This window comes from Phocoena sinus, chromosome X (assembly GCF_008692025.1).
Source record: "Phocoena sinus isolate mPhoSin1 chromosome X, mPhoSin1.pri, whole genome shotgun sequence".
NCBI classification, from domain to species: domain Eukaryota; kingdom Metazoa; phylum Chordata; class Mammalia; order Artiodactyla; family Phocoenidae; genus Phocoena; species Phocoena sinus.
The window spans coordinates 115,313,638-115,334,095 of record NC_045784.1 but is presented as its reverse complement, the minus strand read 5'-3'; the positions used below and the strand labels follow the sequence as shown (position 1 = coordinate 115,334,095).

At 42.1% G+C, this 20,458-nt stretch overlaps 1 protein-coding gene across 1 annotated transcript in view; it reads left to right on the top strand.

Annotated features, from left to right (window-relative positions):
- Positions 1-17,954, top strand: part of LOC116747837 (integrator complex subunit 6-like) — a 39,602-nt gene extending 21,648 nt beyond the window's left edge. Inside the window, exons 4-7 of the mRNA XM_032620387.1 lie at positions 5,894-6,037; positions 7,608-7,979; positions 16,029-16,122; positions 16,863-17,954. Coding sequence (XP_032476278.1) covers positions 5,908-6,037; positions 7,608-7,979; positions 16,029-16,122; positions 16,863-16,944 — 678 coding nt within the window. The 5' untranslated portion in view covers positions 5,894-5,907 and the 3' untranslated portion in view covers positions 16,945-17,954. The remainder of the gene's footprint in view (positions 1-5,893; positions 6,038-7,607; positions 7,980-16,028; positions 16,123-16,862) is intronic.
- Positions 17,955-20,458: the final 2,504 nt, after the last annotated feature.

Genomic DNA, 20,458 nt, shown 5'->3' with positions numbered 1-20,458 from the left:
TTAGTATAATACCCTCCAGGTCCATCCATGTTGCTGCAAATGGCAAAATGGCATCCTTTTTTATGGCTGAGCAGTATTCCATTGTATATATATACCATATCTCCTTTATCCATTCATCAGTTGATGGAAACGTGGGTTGCTTTTTATATCTTGGCAATTGCAAATAATGGTGTTATGAACATTGGGGTGCATGTATCTTTTCGAATTAGTGTTTCTGCTTTTTTTGGATATATATCCAGGGGTGGAATTGCTGGCTTTTAGCAGTTTTTTAATGTGCAAATATTTATGCTTTTTACCCCAAGTTGAGATCATACTACATATCTTAGAATTTGCTACATTTTTTTCTAACTTATGTCAGAAGCCTTTTCTCTAGATCATAAATGTTATTCTGAAACTTGTGTTTTAATGGTTGCAAAGTATTTAATCATATAGCTATATAATGATTTTTATTTACTTCTGCATTGTTAAGCATCCAATTTATTTGTGATTTTTCAATTTTATAAATCTTTATGTGTAATACAATATTTATATGTAAGCATTTATAAAATTCATCTCTATAAATTAGTAGAAGTAGTATCTCATGGGAAGAAATCATGAAAGATGCACCTCCAGAAAAATTGCAGCAATTTAGAAGTTTGTGTGAAGGCATATTTTCTTATCATCTTGACCATAACAACTCCCGGTTATTATTTAATTTTAACATTTATAGGGAAAGTTGTGTTGTCTTGCCTTCCTTTTAACTTCTTTCCTTATTTTCTGTATTAGGTTTATTTCATTCCAAATATCTTAAACAGCAAAAATTTTTTTAAGAAAAGAATACTGCATAGCTTGCAACGAGCTAGGGGAAAAATTTACAATGAATAATAGAGATATGAGGTATATGTTCTCAACATATAAAAAGATATAACTCAATATGAAAAGGGCAAACATAGTAGCTGGGAAAGTCAAGAGCATTTCAAGAAGAAGCAATTCACTGAAGGAGAAGTAACAATAGCCAACATTTGGGGATACGCTTTTTCTTCACTAGCAAGGTTGATGTCTGTTGTTTTGGTCTATTTTTTCCTTTGAGGGGAATACGCCTACTCCCTCTCACAGGGTCTTATTAAAACTGTTCTTCTCCTGAAACAGACTAGGGCACTTCACACTTTTTACAGAGAGAACTCAAGGCTGAGTTGTTCACACAGCAACACCTTAAAGAAACTCTCCATTAGTTCATGCTTTCTGTTGCTCCAAGAATTACCTTGCTGCAACTCAAAGCAGATTGCTCAATAGTATTTTCTTGACTTCTTTATCTCAGCCTTAAGAGAGTTCTAGCTAACCTTTCAACTATGTCCTTGAGCTTCTAGGTGGAAATCTGGGTTCAGCAAGCAATGTATGAGAGTTCCAGTTGGACCACATACTCACAAACACTTGCTCTACAGGCAGTCTTTCATTTCATTCTGGTGGGTGTGCAGTGACTTCTCATTATGTCTAAACTTGCATTCCTCTGCTGATTAATGAAGTTGAACACCTTTTAGATATGGATTGGCCATGTGAGTATGTCTTATACGAAGTGCCTTTTCAGGTCTTTTGCCCATATTTTATTAGGATGTTTGTAAGTTTTAAATTGATTTACAGTTCTGCATATATTCTGGATTTCACTGATTTTTTGGAGAGAGGGATATATCCAATTATATATACATACATAAATATGCACAAATATTGATATGCATTGTTTAAATTGATTATATAATACATAGATATATATGAATAATTAAATGTATAAATGTTTATCCAATTTATATATCTACAAAATTTTGAGTATCTTCTATATACATGTTTTGCTTTTTCATTCTCTTAATCATGTCTTTTTGGTAAACAGAAGTTTCAGATTTAATTATGTCTGATTAGACAGTCTATTATTTTTGGTTAGTCCTTTTTTATCCTCAAAAATAAATTTTTGCCTACCTTAAAGCCATGAAGATAATATTCTGAATTTTCCACCAGATCTCCCATTCATCTCTAATAAATTTTTGTGGAATGGGATGACGTAAGAAGCAAGCTTTATTTTTTTCCCGTGTACATAACTGGACATATTAAAAACACTATCTTATCCACAGTGGTTGGCAGGGGACCTTGTGTCATAAATTCAGCTGTTTAGCATATTTCCAGATCTGTGTCTAGATTCTCTGTCTTCTTCCATTCGTGTATTGGCCTATCCTTGCTCCATTACTAGACTGTTTTAATTACAGTACTTTTGTAGCAAGTCTTCAAATCTGGTAGTGCGTGTCCTCCAACTTTGTTGTTTTTCTTAAAGTTTGTCTTAGCTATTCTAAGCCCTTTAATTTCCATACACTTTTTACTATCAGCTTGTCAATTTTCACCGAAATGCAACATGGTGGGATTTTATTTTCTTTTTCTTTCTTTTTCTTCTTAATCTTTATTGGAGTATATTTGCTTTACAATGTTGTGTTAGTTTCTGCTGTAAAACAAAGTGAATCAGCTATACATATACATATATCCTCATATCTCCTCCCTCTTGAGGCTCCCTCCCACCCTCCCTATCCCACCCCTCTAGGTGGTCACAAAGCACCAAGCTGATCTCCCAGTGCTATGCAGCAGCTTCCCACCAGCCATCCACTTTACATTTGGTAGTGTATGTATGTCAGTGCTACTCTCTCACTTTGCCCCAGCCTCCCCTTCTCCCCTGTGTCCTCAAGTCCGTTCTCAACATCTGCATCTTTACTCCTGCCCTACCACTAGGTTCATCAGTACCATTTTTCTAGATTCCATATATATACATATGGTATTTTCTTTTCTCTTTCTGACTTACTTCACCGTGTATGACAGACTCCAGGTCCATCCACCTCACTACAAATAACTCAATTTCGTTCCTTTTTATGGCTGAGTAATATTCCATTGTGTATGTGTGCCCCGTCGTCTTTATCCATTCATCTGTCAGTGGACATTTAGCTTTCTTCCACGTCCTGGCTTTTGTAAATACTGCTGCAGTGAACATTGTGGTACATGTATCTTTTTGAATTATGGTTTTCTCAGGGTATATGCCCAGTAGTGGGATTGCTGGGTCATATGGTAGTTCTATTTTTAGTTTTTTAAGGAACCTCCATACTGTTCTCCATAATGGCTGTATCAATTTACATTCCCACCAACAGTGCAAGAGGGTTCCCTTTTCTCCACACCCTCTCCAGCATTTATTGTTTCTAGATTTTTTGATGATGGCCATTCTGACTGGTGTGAGGTGATATCTCATTGTAGTTTTGATTTGCATTTCTCTAATGATTAGTGATGTTGAGCATCCTTTCCTGTGTTTGTTGGCAATCTGTATATCTTCTTTGGAGAAATGTCTGTTTAGGTCTTCCGCCCATTTTTGGATTGGGTTTTTTGTTTTTTTGATATTGAGCTGCATGAGCTGCTTGTATATTGGGGAGATTAATCCTTTGCCAGTTTGCAAATATCTTCTCCCATTCTGGGGGTTGTCTTTTCGTCCTTTCGTCTTTTTTATGGTTTCCTTTGCTGTGCAAAAGCTTTGAAGTTTCATTAGGTCCCATTTGTTTATTTTTCTTTTTATTGCCATTTCTCTAGGAGGTGGGTCAAAAAGGATCTTGCTGTGATTTATGTCATAGAGTGTTCTGCGTATGTTTTCCTCTAAGAGTTTGATAGAGTCTGGCCTTACATTTAGGTTTCTAATCCATTTTGAGTTTATTTTTGTGTATGGTGTTAGGGAGTGTTCTAATTTCATTCTTTTACATGTAGCTGTCCAGTTTTCCCAGCACCACTTATTGAAGAGGCCGTCTTTTCTCATGGTGGGATTTTAAATTGGATTAGTAGAGATCATTTTGGAGAGAATTGACAGTAACGACTCAATAATGAATCTTGCAATCCATGCAAAAAGTATTTCTTTCTGTTTCCTGAGGTCTTTATTTTCTCTCAGTGATGTTTTATACTTTTTGTGTTGTGCTCTAGCACTATTTACTTAGATATTTGATGTTTTTGATACTATTATCAATGGTATTCAAAATTTCATATTCTAATTATTTGTTGCTATTATATGGGAATAGAAAACTGGTAATAATAATAACCACAAAGTGGTTTTTATTATAACTGATAAGTTGATTAAGTTCACTTATTAACTCTAATGATTTTATATTCTTTTGCGTATTCTATGTAATGCCATCTGTGAATAATGACAGTTTTACTTTTTCCTTTCCAAACTTTACAACTATTATAATTTCCTGGTAATACTTCACTTTTTAGAACCATCAGTAAATTGTTGATGGATAGTGAACATCCTGTTTTCCAAACGCAGGGAGAAATGTTTGATATTTCATCATTAAGTGTGACATTTGCTATAGATTTTTAGGGGGTAGATACACTTTATCAGATTAAGGAAGTTGCCTTCTATTCTAGATTGTGGATAGTTTTTTATCATGAATAGGTGCTGAAATTTAACCCATCTATAGAAGTGATCATAAGGTTTTCCCTTGGTTTGTTGTTGTTGTTAAGTGTTGTTAAGCATTACATTGATTTTTGAATTTTAAACCAATCTTACCTCCCTGCAGTATACCCTCATCAAGACAGGATGTATATCCTTTTTATATATTATTGTATTTTACTATTCGTTGGTTTAGGATTATTGGGTCTAAGTTCAGGAGAGATATTAGTATAAAGACCTATAGTTTTCTTTTCTTCAAATGTCCTTGTGAGATGTTGTTATCAGTTTATATTGGCCTTCTAAAATGAGGACAAAGAGGCACAGTGGATGAGAATCTGCCTGCCAGTGCAGGAGACACGGGTTTGATCCATAGTCTGGGAAGATCCCACATGCCGCGGAGCAATTAAGCCCGTGCGCCACAACTACTGAGCCTGTGCTCTACAGGCTGCGAGCCACAACTACTGAGCCTGTGTGCTACAATTACTGAAGCCCACATGCCTAGAAGCCCGTGCTCTGCAACAAGAGAAGCCCTCGCTCGTCGCAACTAGAGAAAGCCCGGTCGCAGCAGCGAAGACGCAACACAGCCGAAAAATAAATAAATACAAAGGAAAAAACCACTGTAAACTGATTTGAAAAATAAATAAAATAAAATGAGGACAAAGAAAGGGAATTATTTCCCCTTAGAAAAGTAATGCCCTTTTTTGTTGAGAGTTGCCCATTCCCCAAGCATTCTGATTACTCATGGTTACACCGTGTTTGGCTGTGGACAGCACCTTGTGTATTAGCTTCATCCTTTGAAAATTTTTATTTATTTACTTATTTAAAAAATATTTATTTATTTACTTATTCATTTATTCATTTTTGGTGGCATCGGGTCTTAGCTGCGGGATGTGGGATCTTTCATTGTGGTGCATGGGCTCTTCATTGCGGCACTCGGGCTTCTCCCTAGTTGTGGTGCATGGGCTTCAGGGTGTGCAGGCTCAGTAGTTGTAGCATGTGGGCTCTCTAGTTGTGGCGCATGGGCTCCAGAGCGCATGGGCTCTGTAGTTGCAGCACGCGGGCTCTCAGGTTGTGGTGCGTGGGGCTCAGTAGTTGTGGTGCATGGGCTTAGTTGCCCCAAAGCATGTGGCATCTTAGTCCCTGACCAGGGATTGAACCTGCACTCCCTGCTTTGGAAGGCGGGGTCTTAACCACGGGACCACCAGGGAAGTCCCAGCTTCCTCCTGTTTTAAACTATAGACTGGATTAAAATTCAGTTGCATTTTCTGAAAAGAGTATTTGTTGAGGTATGGTAAAATATTAGACCATGGTGAAAACTCAAATTAATGATTCAACTTCTTGGTTATATATACATATGCAAACTGTTTGCAACTTTGTGATTGTTGGAGTTTTGTTGCAAATGGAACATGTGCATTGATGTTTCTCAGTAAATGATGAGTGATGAAGTGGAGTTTATTGTAGGGCCTGAAAACCAAATGGAACTTTGTGGAGAACCCGAGAATCCTTCTTCATCTAAGGAAAAGCTGAGTATGGACCTGCTGTCCGTGAAACAGGAAGAAGAAGGAGGAGCCTCTGTTTGGGCCTCATCCATGTCCATGGAAGATGGTAAGAATGACTGTTCTCACCTCCTCTTCATGGTCTTACCCAGTAGAGTCTGGATTCTGCCTCCTACACTTTACTGAAGCTGTTCTCATCAATCTCGCTAGTTTTGGCTGAGATTGCTATTAATTTCTCAGCCATATTTGACGCAGTTGTTCACTCTCTCCTTCATGGAAACTTTCTTGGATTGCTATACTCTGTGACCTACTGGTTTTCCTCTCATATTTGTAACCCGCTTTCATTCTTTTTTTCTGCTTACCCTTGTCGTTTTCCCTGTAAATATTATTGTAAAGATTCCTGAATCCCACCATTTTTTCTCTGTCTACTCCCCTCTGACATGATCTTTCACCAAGCTACTCCAATAGCTTCTTATCTGATCTGATTCCTATTCTTGCTAGAGTCTGACCCTCACTGTCTAACCCTGTAGCTGGAGTGATCACGCCAACACAGAAATGAGATCACGCCACATCCATGCTGAAGACCCATCATCACCTTTCCTAGGCACTCAGAACACAGTCTGAGCTCCCGACCCTGGTCTCCCAGCTGTGCACGACCTGGGCCCGCCATCCTCTCCTAACACGTGGCCTGTCATCTCCTCCTTGCTCTCTCTGCCTCTGTCCTTTGCTCTGGGCTCCCTGGCCAGTCCCCTCCCCGGGGCTCTGCACGTGCCCTTGCCGCAGCCTGGAGCTCTTCCTCTGCATGTGCACAGGCCGGCTCTCTCTCCTCCTCCAGGCTCTGCCCAAAGGACACCTCCTCAGGAGGGTCTTCCCGACCACGTGGTCCGCTGGGGCTCCCCCTCCTGCTCTCTGTCCCATCCCTGCTTGCTTCTTCCCTAACACGAATTCCAACTGTAATAATTTTGTTGCATCATTGCGCACCTACTGCCTGGCCTCCCCATGAGCATGGAAGCTCCATAAGGGCGGGGGCTGCTGGCGTCTGTCCTGTTGGCTGCCGCTCCCCGGCTCCTGGCACGGCGTCCGGCACAGAGCAGGACGAGTCAATGGAGAAGAGGTGTCAGACCTGGAGTAAAAAGAAACTCAGGTTTCTGGGAGAGAAAAGATGCATGAGGAAGATCTTATACTGACAGGGATTTGGGGTGGGGTGACGGGGGCCATACAGAGCCTTCAGGTCTAGTGGCCACCACCTGTGTTTCCTCAGAACTTCGGAGGGAGAGAGGCGGGAGTTTGGCGGGGGGGCCATGTAATCTGACGTCAAGCTCGGTAGAGCATGGCATTTCATAGGTAAAGGACAGAAATCATGCCACCAAGTGAGACTGGCTGCTTTTCAGCTTGTAAAGCACGAGCTGCAGCTCAGCCCTCAGCACCAGGGACCTGAGCCTCTTTATTCGTTGTACTGTCTTACTTGGTTTCCATATGTGTTCATGGTGCCACGAAGAGAAGAAAGTGCGTTTGTCGTATTACCTTCCTGAGCCCAATTTGAGGGGTCTCAGGCTCCATCTGGTACATCCTCTTGCTTTATGAAACAACTTCCTCAAAACTGAGGAGCACCGGGTGGTCCCTGTGGGGTTGCCATAATGCACCTACGTCACAGCTCCACTTGTTAATTTGGTTTCCAGATGTTACTGTCACTCACGATGTTCATGAGAAGATGGAAAATGGTCAAATCTCACCCGATGGCTTCCTGTCAAAATCCGCTGCCCCAGAGCTTATGACTATGGCAGGAGATAGTATCCCGCCCGCCCAAGTGGATTCCCTGTCTGATGATTTCACTAGTCTCAGGAAAGATGACCTGATGCACAGTCCTGGTAGTAATGCAGTCATAGGAGGAACCAAGAACAGCAGCGTCTCTGTAGATGATCGAAAAGTCTCGGTAACATCTGCTTTGGAAACTGGGCCAAATACATCACAAGTAACTTCTGCTATGGCACAAGGAATCAATGCTGATATAAAACACCAGTTAATGAAGGAAGTTCGAAGATTTGGGCGAAGTAAGTAGTGAAAGACCATCTATCAATAATATAATGGAGGTCCCTTTCCGTTAAGGATTCACAATAGATTCAAGGTATCTCTTTTCTATTTTATTGGAGTTTAATTGCTTTGTAATGGTATGTTAGTTTCAGCTTCACAACAAAATGAATCAGTTATATATATACATATGTTCCCATATCACTTCCCGCTTGCGTCTCCCTCCCTCCCACCCTCCCTATCCCACCCCTCCAGGCGGTCACAAAGCACTGAGCTAATCTCCCTGTGCTATGCGGCTGCTTCCCACTAGCTATCTACTTTACGTTTGGTAGTGTATACATGTCCATGCCTCTCTCTCGATTTGTCACAGTTTACCCTTCCCCCTCTCCATATCCTCAAGTCCATTCTCCAGTAAGTCTGTGTCTTTATTCCTGTTTTACCCCTAGGTTCTCCATGACATTTTTTTTCTTAATTCCATATATATGTGTTAGCATATGGTAGTTGTCTCTCTCTTTCTGACTTACTTCACTCTGTATGACAGACTCTAGGTCTATCCACCTCATTACAAATAGCTCAATTTCGTTTCTTTTTATGGCTGAGTAATATTCCATTGTATATATGTGCCACATCTTCTTTATCCATTCATCCGATGATGGACACTTAGGTTGTTTCCATCTCCAGGCTATTGTAAATAGAGCTGCAGTGAACATTTTGGTACATGATTCTTTTTGAATTATGGTCTTCCCAGGGTATATGCACTGTAGCGGGAGTGCTGGGTCATATGGTAGTTCTATTTGTAGTTTTTTAAGGAACCTCCATACTGTTCTCCACAGTGGCTGTATCAATTTACATTCCCACCAACAGTGTAAGAGGGTTCCCTTTTCTCCACACCCTCTCCAGCATTTATTGTTTCTAGATTTTTTGATGACGGCCATTCTGACTGGTGTGAGATGATATCTCATTGTAGTTTTAATTTGCATTTCTCTAATGATTAGTGATGTTGAGCATTCTTTCATGTGTTTGTTGGCAGTCTGTATATTTTCTTTGGAGAAATGTCTATTTAGGTCTTCTGCCCATTTTTGGATTGTGCTGTTTGTTTTTTTCTTATTAAGCTGCATGAGCTGCTTATAAATTTTGGAGATTAATCCTTTGTCAGTTGCTTCATTTGCAAATATTTTCTCCCATTCTGAGGGTTGTCTTTCGGTCTTGTTTATGGTTTCCTTTGCTGTGCAAAAGCTTTGAAGTTTCATTAGGTCCCATTTGTTTATTTTTGTTTTTATTTCCATTTCTCTAGGAGGTGGGTCAAAAAGGACCTTGCTGTGATTTATGTCATAGAGTGTCCTGCCTATGTTTTCCTCTAAGAGTTTGATAGTGTCTGGCCTTACATTTAGGTCTTTAATCCATTTTGAGCTTATTTTTGTATATTGTGTTAGGGAGTGATCTAATCTCATACTTTTACATGTACCTGTCCAGTTTTCCCAGCACCACTTATTGAAGAGGCTGTCCTTTCTCCACTGTACATTCCTGCCTCCTCTATCAAAGATAAGGTGACCATATGTGCATGGGTTTATCTCTGGGCTTTCTATCCTGTTCCATTGGTCGATCTTTTTGTTTTTGTGCCAGTACCATACTGTCTTGATTACTGTAGCTTTGTAGTATAGTCTGAAGTCAGGAAACCTGATTCCTCCAGCTCCGTTTTTCGTTCTCAAGATTGCTTTGGCTATTCGGGGTCTTTTGTGTTTCCATAAAAATTGTGAAATTTTTTGTTCTAACTCTGTGAAAAATGCCAGTGGTAGATTGATAGGGATTGCATTTTGCATTGAATCTGTAGATTGCTTTGGCTAGTATAGTCATTTTCACAATGTTGATTCTTCCAATCCAAGAACATGGAATATCTCTCCATCTATTTGTATCGTCTTTAATTTCTTTCATCAGTGTCTTATAATTTTCTGCATACAGGTCTTTTGTCTCCTTAGGTAGGTTTATTCCTAGATACTTTATTCTTTTTGTTGCAATGGTAAATGGGAGTGTTTTCTTGATTTCACTTTCAGATTTTTCATCATCAGTGTATAGGAATGCCAGAGATTTCTGTGCATTAATTTTGTATCCTGCTACTTTACCAAATTCATTGATTAGCTCTAGCAGTTTTCTGGTAGCATCTTTAGGATTCTCTATGTATAGTGTCGTGTCATCTGCAAACAGTGACAGCTTTACTTCTTCTTTTCCAATTTGGAGTCCTTTTATTTCCTTTTCTTCTCTCATTGCTGTGGCTAAAACTTCCAAAACTATGTTGAATAAGAGTGGTGAGAGTGGGCAACCTTGTCTTGTTCCTGATCTTAGTGGAAATGCTTTCAGTTTTTCCCCATTGAGGATGATGTTGGCTGTGGGTTTCTCATATATGGCCTTTATTATGTTGAGGAAATTTCCCTCTATGCCTACTTTCTGCAGGGTTTTTATCATAAATGGGTGTTGAATTTTGTCAGAGGCTTTCTCTGCATTTATTGAGATGATCATATGGTTTTTCTCCTTCAGTTTGTTAATATGGGGTATCACGTTGATTGATTTGCATATATTGAAGAATCCTTGCATTCCTGGAATAAACCCCACTTGATCATGGTGTATGATCCGTTTAATGTGCTGTTGGATTCTGTCTGCTAGTATTTTGTTGAGGATTTTTGCATCTATGTTCATCAGTGATATTGGCCAGTAGTTTTCTTTCTCTGTGACATCGTTGTCTGGTTTTGATATCAGGGTGATGTTGGCTTCGTAGAATGAGTTTGGGAGTGTTCCTCCCTCTGCTATATTTTGGAAGAGTTTGAGAAGGATAGGTGTTAGCTCTTCTCTAAATGTTTGATAGAATTCATCTGTGAAGCCATCTGGTCCTGGGCTTTTGTTTGTTGAAAGATTTTTAATCACAGTTTCAATTTCAGTGCTTGTGATTGGTCTGTTCATATTTTCTATTTCTTCCTGATTCAGTCTTGGCAGGTTGTGCCTTTCTAAGGATTTGTCCATTTCTTCCAGGTTGTCCATTTTATTGGCATAGAGTTGCTTGTAGTAATCTCTCATGAACTTTTGTATTTCTGCAGTGTCAGTTGTTACTTCTCCTTTTTCATTTCTAATTCTATTGATTTCAGTCTTCTCCCTTCTTTTCTTTATGAGTCTGGCTAATGGTTTATCAATTTTGTTTATCTTCTCAAAGAACCAGCTTTTAGTTTTGTTGATCTTTGCTATCGTTTCCTTCATTTCTTTCTGATCTGATTTTTATGATTTCTTTCCTTCTGCTAACTTTGGGCTTTTTTTGTTCTTCTTTCTCTAATTGCTTTAGGTGCAAGGTTAGGTTGTTTATTCGAGATGTTTCCTGTTTCTTAAGGTAGGATTGTATTGCCATAAACTTCCCTCTTACAACTGCTTTTGCTGCATCCCATAGATTTTGAGTCGTCGTGTGTCCATTGTCATTTGTTTCTAGGTATTTTTTGATTTCCTCTTTGATTTCTTCAGTGATCACTTCGTTATTCAGTAGTGTATTGTTTAGCCTCCATGTGTTTGTATATTTTACAGATCTTTTCCTGTAATTGATATCTAGTCTCATAGCGTTGTGGTCGGAAAAGATACTTGATACAACTTCGATATTCTTAAATTTACCAAGGCTTGATTTGTGACCCAAGATATGATCTATCCTGGAGAATGTTCCATGAGCACTAGAGAAAAATGTGTATTCTGTTGTTTTTGGATGGAATGTCCTATAAATATCAATTAAGTCCATGTTGTTTAATGTATCATTTAAAGCTTGTGTTTCCTTATTTATTTTCATTTTGGATGATCTGTCCATGGGTGAAAGTGGGGTGTTAAAGTCCCCTACTATGAATGTGTTACTGTCGATTTCCCCTTTTATGGCTGTTAGTATTTTCCTTATTTATTGAGGGGCTCCTATGTTGGGTGCATAAATATTTACAATTGTTATATCTTCTTCTTGGATCGATCCCTTGATCATTATGTAGTGTCCTTCTTTGTCTCTTCTAATAGTCTTTATTTTAAAGTCTATTTTGTCTGATATGAGAATTGCTACTCCAGCTTTCTTTTGGTTTCCATTTGCATGAAATATCTTTTTCCATCCCCTTACTTTCAGTCTGTATGTGTCTCTAGGTCTGAAGTGGGTCTCTTGTAGACAGCAAATATATGGGTCCTGTTTTTGTATCCATTCAGCCAATCTGTGTCTTTTGGTGGGAGTATTTAGTCCATTTACATTTAAGGTAATTATCGATATGTATGTTCCTATTCCCATTCTCTTAATTGTTTTGGGTTCGTTATTGTAGGTCTTTTCCTTCTCTTGTGTTTCTTGCCTAGAGAAGTTCCTTTAGCAGTTGTTGTAGAGCTGGTTTGGTGGTGCTGAACTCTCTCAGCTTTTGCTTATCTGTAAAGGTTTTAATTTCTCCTTCAAATCTGAATGAGATCCTTGCTGGGTAGAGTAATCTTGGTTGCAGGTTTTTCTCCTTCATCACTTTCAATATGTCCTGCCACTCCCTTCTGGCTTGCAGAGTTTCTGCTGAAAGATCAGCTGTTAACCTTATGGGGATTCCCTTGTGTGTTATTTGTTGTTTTTCCCTTGCTGCTTTTAATATGTTTTCTTTGTATTTAATTTTTGACAGTTTGATTAATATATGTCTTGGTGTATTTCTCCTTGGATTTTTCCTGTATGGGACTCTCTGTGCTTCCTGGACTTGATTAACTATTTCCTTTCCCATATTAGGGAAGTTTTCAACTATAACCTCTTCAAATATTTTCTCAGTCCCTTTCTTTTTCTCTTCTTCTTCTGGAACCCCTATAATTCGAATGTTGGTGTATTTCATGTTGTCCCAGAGGTCTTTGTGACTGTCCTCAGTTCTTTTCATTCTTTTTTCTTTATTCTGCTCTGCAGTAGTTATTTCCACTCTTTTATCTTCCAGGTCACTTATCCGTTCTTCTGCCTCAGTTATTTTGCTATTGATCCCATCTAGAGTATTTTTCATTTCATTTATTGTGTTGTCCATCATTGTTTGTTTCATCTTTAGTTCTTCTAGGTCCTTGTTAAATGTTTCTTGCATTTTGTCTATTCTATTTCCAAGATTTGGGATCATCTTTACTATCATTATTCTGAATTCTTTTTCAGGTAGACTGCCTATTTCTTCTTCATTTGTTAGGTCTGGTGGTTTTTCCCCTTGCTCCTTCATCTGCTGTGTGTTTTTCTGTCTTCTCATTTTGCTGATCTTACTGTGTTTGGGGTCTCCTTTTCGCAGACTGCAGGTTCGTAGTTCCTGTTGTTTTTGGTGTCTGTTTCCAGTGGCTAAGATTGGTTCAGTGGGTTGTGTAGGCTTTCTGGTGGAGGGGACTAGTGCCTGTGTTCTGGTGGATGGGACTGGATCTTGTCTTTCTGGTGGGCAGGTCCACGTCTGGTGGTGTGTTTTGGGGTGTCTGTCGACTTATTATGATTTTGGGCAGCCTCTCTGCTAATGGGTGGGGTTGTGTTCCTGTTTTGCTAGTTGTTTGGCATGGATGTCCAGCACTGTAGCTTGCTGGTTGTTGAGTGAAGCTGGGTGCTGGTGTTGAGATGGAGATCTCTGGGAGATTTTCGCCGTCTGATATTATGTGCAGCTGGGAGGTCTCTTGTGGACCACTGTCCTGAAGTTGGCTCTCCCACCTCAGAGGCACAGCACTAACTCCTGGCTGCAGCACCAAGAGCCTTTTCATCCACACAGCTCAGTAGAAAAGGGAGAAAAAGTAGAAAGAATTAGTAGAAGTAGAAAGAAAGAAAGAAAGGAGGGAGGGAGCAAGGAAGGAAGGAAAAAAATAAAGAAAGACGATAAAGTAAAATTAAGATAAAATATAATAAAGTTATTAAAATAAATAATTATTAAGAGGAAAAAAAAGAAACCCAAAACAAAAAATGGATGGATAGAACCCTGGAACAAATAGTGGAAGCAAAGCTATACAGACAAAATCTCACACAGAAGCATACACATACACACTCACAAAAAAAGGAAAAGGGGAAAAATCATAAATCTTGCTCTCGAAGTCCACCTCCTTAATTTGGGATGATTCGTTGTCTATTCATGTATTCCACCGCTGCAAGGTACATCAAGTTGATTGTGGAGCTTTAATCCGCTGCTTCTGCGGCTGCTGGGAGAGATTTCCCTTTCTCTTCTTTATTCTCACAGCTCCCAGGGGCTCAGCTTTGGATTTGGCCCCGCCTCTGCGTGTAGGTCGCCTGAGGGCATCTGTTCTTCGCTCAGACAGGACGGGGTTAAAGGAGACGCTGATTCGGGGGCTCTGGCTCACTCAGGCCGGCGGGAGGGAGGGGCACGGAGTGCGGGGCGGGCCTGCGGCGGCAGAGGCCGGCGTGACGTTGCACCAGCCTGAGGCGCGCCGTGCGTTCTCCCGGGGGAGTTGTCCCTGGATCCCGGGACCCTGCCAGTGGCGGGCTGCACAGGCTCCCGGGAAAGGGGGTGTGGATAGTGCCCTGTGCTCGCACACAGGCTTCTTGGTGGCGGCAGCGGCAGCCTTAGCGTCTCATGACCGTCTCTGTGGTCTACGCTTTTAGCCGCGGCTCAGGCCTGTCTCTGGAGCTCCTTGAAGCAGCGCTCTTTATCCCCTCTCCTCGCGCACCAGGAAACAAAGAGGTAAGAAAAAGTCTCTTGCCTCTTCGGCAGGTCCAGACTTTTCCCCGGACTCCCTCCCGGCCAGGTATGGCGCACTAACCCCCTGCAGGCAGTGTTCACGCCGCCAACCCCAGTCCTCTCCCTGTGCTCCGACCTAAGCCGGAGCCTCAGCTCCCAGCCCCGCCCGCTCCGGCGGGGGAGCAGACAAGCCTCTCGGGCTGGTGAGTGCCGGTCGGTCAGCCCTGATCCTCTGTGCGGGAATCTCTCCGCTTTGCCCTCCGCACCCCTGTTGCTGTGCTCTCCTCCGCGGCTCCGAAGCTGCCCCCGTCTGCCACCCGCAGCCTCCGCCCGCGAAGGGGCTTCCTAGTGTGTGGACACTTTTCCTCCTTCACACCTCCCTCCCACTGGTGCAGGTCCCGTCCCTATCCTTTTGTCTCTGTTTATTCTTTTTTCTTTTGCCCTACCCAGGTACGTGGGGGGGTTTCTTGCCTTTTGGGAGGTCTGAGGTCTTCTGCCAGCGTTCAGTAGGTGTTCTGTAGGAGTTGTTCCATGTGTAGATGTATTTCTGGTGTATCTGTGGGGAGGAAGGTGATCTCCGCGTCTTACTCTTCCGCCATCTTCCCGGAAGTTCCTCTCAAGGTATCTCTTGAGGTGCATTTTTGGGAAGTATTGGGTTTTCACATAATTTAAAATGATTCCTCTTGCTTTACCTAAAAAAGACCCAATACACCTTTCTCTCTCTCTTTCCCCTTACTTACTGTAATAGTTTCCTTTTGCTGCTGTAACAAGTTATCACAAACTTCGTGGCTCAAAACTGTATTATCTTAGAGTTGTGGAAGTCAGATCTGAAATTATTTTCACTGGGCTAGCATGAAGGTGTTGGCAGGCCAGGGTTCCTTCTGCAGGCTCTAGGGAGAATCTTTTTCCTTGCCTCTTCCAGCTTCTACAGGCTGCCTGTGTTCCTTCGCTCGTGGGCCCTTCCTCCATCTTCAAGCCAGCAACTTAGCCCCTTCTCTCCTCTCTAACCTCTGCTCCCACCCTACATCTTTTCTTTCTGACCAGCTCTACTGCCTCCCTTTTATAAGGATATTTGTGGTTACGTTGGGCAACATGTATAAACATGGATAATCTCCCCATCTCAAGAGCCATAACTCAATCACATCTGCAAAGTAAGGTCTCTTTTGCCATATAAGGTAACATGTTCACAGGTTCTCAGAATTAGGACATGGACAACTTGGGGGGCCATTATTCAGCAGACCACATTTAATTAGTGTTTAGAGTTTCCCTAGCAGATATGTGCGGATATCTTGATTTGAGTGTTTCAAATACAAACTATACCTAACTTTCCACACACAAGGAATGATTACTGATGATGTGTAAAGATTGAATTTTATTTTTCATCCATATTTTTAAAAATACTAATTTTTTTAATATCTTCAGAGTATGAAAGAATTTTCATTTTGCTTGAAGAAGTGCAAGGACCCCTTGAAGTGAGGAAACAATTTATTGAATTTACCATCAAGGAAGCTGCAAGGTGGGTGTAAAGAGGAACTCTTCATTGTGTTTTTTTTAAGCAGGAGTGCCCAGTGCAAGACAGGCGGAGGGATTGGTTCTGCCTTGCTTTCCTTTTTTGTTTTAATTAATTAATTAATATTTGGCTCCATTGGATCTTCGTTGCTCCACATGAGCTTTCCCTAGTTGCAGCGAGCGCGGGCTACTCTTCATTGCAGTGCGACGGCTTCTCATTGCAGTGCGACGGCTTCTCATTGCAGTGGCTTCTCTTGTTGTGGAGCACGGGCTCTAGGTGCACAGGCTTCAGTAGTTGTGGCACGCGGGCTCAGTAGTTGTTGCTCATGGGCTTAGTTGCTCTGGGGCATGTGGCGTCTTCCCAGACCAGGGCTCGAACCCGTGTCCCATGCATTGGCAGGAGGATTCTTAACCACTGTGCCACCAGGGAAGTCCTGCCTTGCTTTCCTAAGCCCTGGCCCTCAGTCATAGCTACGGCTGTCTGCAGAGGCGTCTAGATCAATACTACCTGAGGCCAACTCATTCATCCAGGTCTGTGGAGCCTTTTGCACTCCTCACAGTCTGAGGTGGGCTTAGGCTCTCAGCTGGTAATCTCGGTATTAGCTAAGCCCTATCTTTACACGGACATACATTTTCTATTTCCCACGTGAATGGCCAGTAGTCCCACGTTGTATCCCACACGGTGCCTCACGCATCATAAATGCTTTGAGGACCTTTTGGATAATAAAGTTTCTTTTTCGTTTTTAGGTTCAAAAGACGAGTCTTGATTCAGTACCTTGAGAAGCTACTAGAAGAAATAGAATCCCATCACCTTCCCAACAGCGTTTAATCACATCAACAGCAGATCATGATGTTAACACAATGACCAAGGAGGAAAAAAGAATAAGTGTTCTGTGCTGTAGGATAGAATGGGATATTGTTGATTATCCTATGATGTTTTAGTCAAGGGAACTGCCTTCCAGAGGCTAAGAAAAAGCAGTGGAGCTTCTTGTTTTCGGTTTATCTAGCGGGAAAAGCTGGCTTTTGCCCTATGAGTGTTCTTTGAAAGTATTACTTGGTTGTTTTGTTGTTACTTTTCCCAATTGAGGAAGGTGATGTTATTAATCCAGCAGGTTAAAATCAGTAAACCCTGTCGCCCTTACCACATGTGATAATGGTTCACTCTTGAACTTGACCATCCTGGGCATTTCCAGAGTTACTAGGGACCACGTGCAGGTGGGGCACTACTTGGTGCTCTTACTATGTCCTTTAGAAAGAATAGGTGTTCAGAGGCCAACTGGTAATCTTGTGTGTGCTGAACAAAGTTTTCAGCCGTTCCTAGTCGTGCCTTTAAAACCATGCAAGATTCAGGACAGTTTGGATCAAAGAGTAAGAAAGCTGCTATTTGGGTAAGTTATTTCTCCGTGGGAGGGTCACGGGGAGTCACCAAACAATCTACCTGCAACTCCCTTCAATTGTGTCTAGAGGCATTACAAAGTGCACCTGAGGCTGCCTCGACCTCTGACGTTTGTTCTCGCATGTGACGACAGAAAGTCTTCAGGGGGACTTGTGCATTCTGTGCTTCAGAAGCAGTAAAAGAAAAAATAATGCATATATTTCCTTTAATGTTTATACAGAGGTCTATATGGGGCAGTATTGTTATATTTGTGTTAATATGCAAAAATTGAAGTGTGCAAAGAGATTCTGACATTGCATATATATATCCTTTTATTGATTTTTCACAAGGTCCCTGATGCTAGAGAAATTTCTAGTTTTCTGTTTCTTCTGATTTGTTATTCTTTTCAGAAGGAAAAAGTGCACACTGTTGGGGTTTTAAAAATAAATTTATTATTTTTTGGCTGCGTTGGGTCCTCCGTTGCTGTGCGCGGGCTTTCTTTAGTTGCCGCGAACAGAGGCTACTCTTCCTTGCGGTGTGAGGGCTTCTCATTGCGGTGGCTTCTCTTGTTGTGCAGCACAGGCTCCAGGAATGCAAGCTTCAGCAGTTATGGCACACGGGCTTCAGTAGTTGTGGCACACGGGCCTAGCTGCTCTGCGGCATGTGGGATCTTCCCGGGCCGGGGCTTGAACCTGTGTTCCCTACCTTGGCAGGCGGATTTCCAACCACTGTGCCACCAGGGAAGCCACCACACTGCTAAATTAAGATGTTAGCGGAAGGATGTAAGCTTCAAAACGTCACCCATGGAACTAAGTGATATTGGTGAACGTGGTGTAGGGCACTCTGGGTAGGGTCCCCCAGGAACACTGGAAACGCCGGGAAAACAATGATCAGAATCAAGTTTACTGGATCTCTGGAAGATCATCAGAGGTTTACAGCAACCAAGCGAATGTTAAGTCTGAAGAAGAGCCACGAAATGTGACAGGAGAATTTGCTGGCATTTTTAAGTTATTCTTGCCCCAGCCCTTCCCTAGTAGAGCAGCGGTCTTGAAGATGTCAGCCCGCATTCCAAGTGAGGGTTCCTGGCTCAGGAGGGAGGAGAGTAGACCTTACTTCCGAGGAATTTTGTTTGTTTAAAGCTGTCTAGAAGGCTCCCTGAAGGACTGACGCAAGGGGATTTTTTGCTTTTCTGTTGTCTTAACTCTAAGCTCTTTTAGAGTGGAGAAGCAGCTATGTGAAGGACGTTCCTCAGAAACATTGAAAGGCAAGTGAATAAGCTGCCGATGCTTATGGCAAACAACAGACAAATAGGACTGAGCAAAGAGCGTACAATAGAGCACTTTTTCTTTCTTGGCACTCTCAATACATACAGAAATGAGCTGGACAGTTCAACTACTAAGGAAACATACACAGAGTTCTGACACTCATGATTTATTGTCTCAATGCCCTTTACAAGTTGAAAAGCTGAAAGTCTCAATGTCAAGATGTCTGATATTCACACTCTATCACCCCAAATCCCTGTCAGTATATGATCTTCCTCATGCATCTTTTCTCTCCCAGAAACCTGAGTTTCTTTTTACTCCAGGTCTGACACCTCTTCTCCATTGACTCGTCCTGCTCTGTGCCGGACGCCGTGCCAGGAGCCGGGGAGCGGCAGCCAACAGGACAGACGCCAGCAGCCCCCGCCCTTATGGAGCTTCCATGCTCATGGGGAGGCCAGGCAGTAGGTGCGCAATGATGCAACAAAATTATTACAGTTGGAATTCGTGTTAGGGAAGAAGCAAGCAGGGATGGGACAGAGAGCAGGAGGGGGAGCCCCAGCGGACCACGTGGTCGGGAAGACCCTCCTGAGGAGGTGTCCTTTGGGCAGAGCCTGGAGGAGGAGAGAGAGCCGGCCTGTGCACATGCAGAGGAAGAGCTCCAGGCTGCGGCAAGGGCACGTGCAGAGCCCCGGGGAGGGGACTGGCCAGGGAGCCCAGAGCAAAGGACAGAGGCAGAGAGAGCAAGGAGGAGATGACAGGCCACGTGTTAGGAGAGGATGGCGGGCCCAGGTCGTGCACAGCTGGGAGACCAGGGTCGGGAGCTCAGACTGTGTTCTGAGTGCCTAGGAAAGGTGATGATGGGTCTTCAGCATGGATGTGGCGTGATCTCATTTCTGTGTTGGCGTGATCACTCCAGCTACAGGGTTAGACAGTGAGGGTCAGACTCTAGCAAGAATAGGAATCAGATCAGATAAGAAGCTATTGGAGTAGCTTGGTGACATGAGGGCAGCCCAGATCAGAAGAATGGAGAGAAATGGTGGGATGCGGGATTTATATTGGGCATCAGATCGCTGATCTTGCTAAAGGATGGAAGTGAGAGAATAATAATAATAACAACAGGAATCTCGAGTGAATCTGGGTGTGTTAGCCTAAACTACTGGGTAGGTCATAGTACCAAGTGTGCGCAGGTATTAGGCAACTGCTCGCAAGAATGGAGTGTGGCCAAACTTTCCTGATCCTGGTTCAGTGACCTCACATTGGTAGCTTAACCCAGGCCATGGTGGGACTATTTATACTATGGATATCTACAAACTTTAAATACTAGGGCTTCTAAACCCTCCCATGCCCTCCATATCTGTGGACAACAGGTTGTTACAGCTTTATGTATGTTACACCTGATGGATGGTGTTATTAGCTGAGATAGAGAAGGCTGAAAGTAGAGCATTTTTAGAGAGGGAAGGGTCAGAAGTTCAAACATGTAGAACCGGTCGGATTTTAGATATGTAGTAGATAGTCATTGGAGATACCATGTAAGCAGTTGTATATGAGCCTGAATTTCAGGAGCAAGTTGTGGTCTAGAGGTACAAAGGTGAGAGTTCTTGTAGTGTGAATCATATTTAAAGTTGTAAGACTGCGTGGGGTCACCTAGGGAGATAGTAGATTGAAGAGAAAGGAGCCCAATATTCAGCTTTGGGTCCCTGCAATAC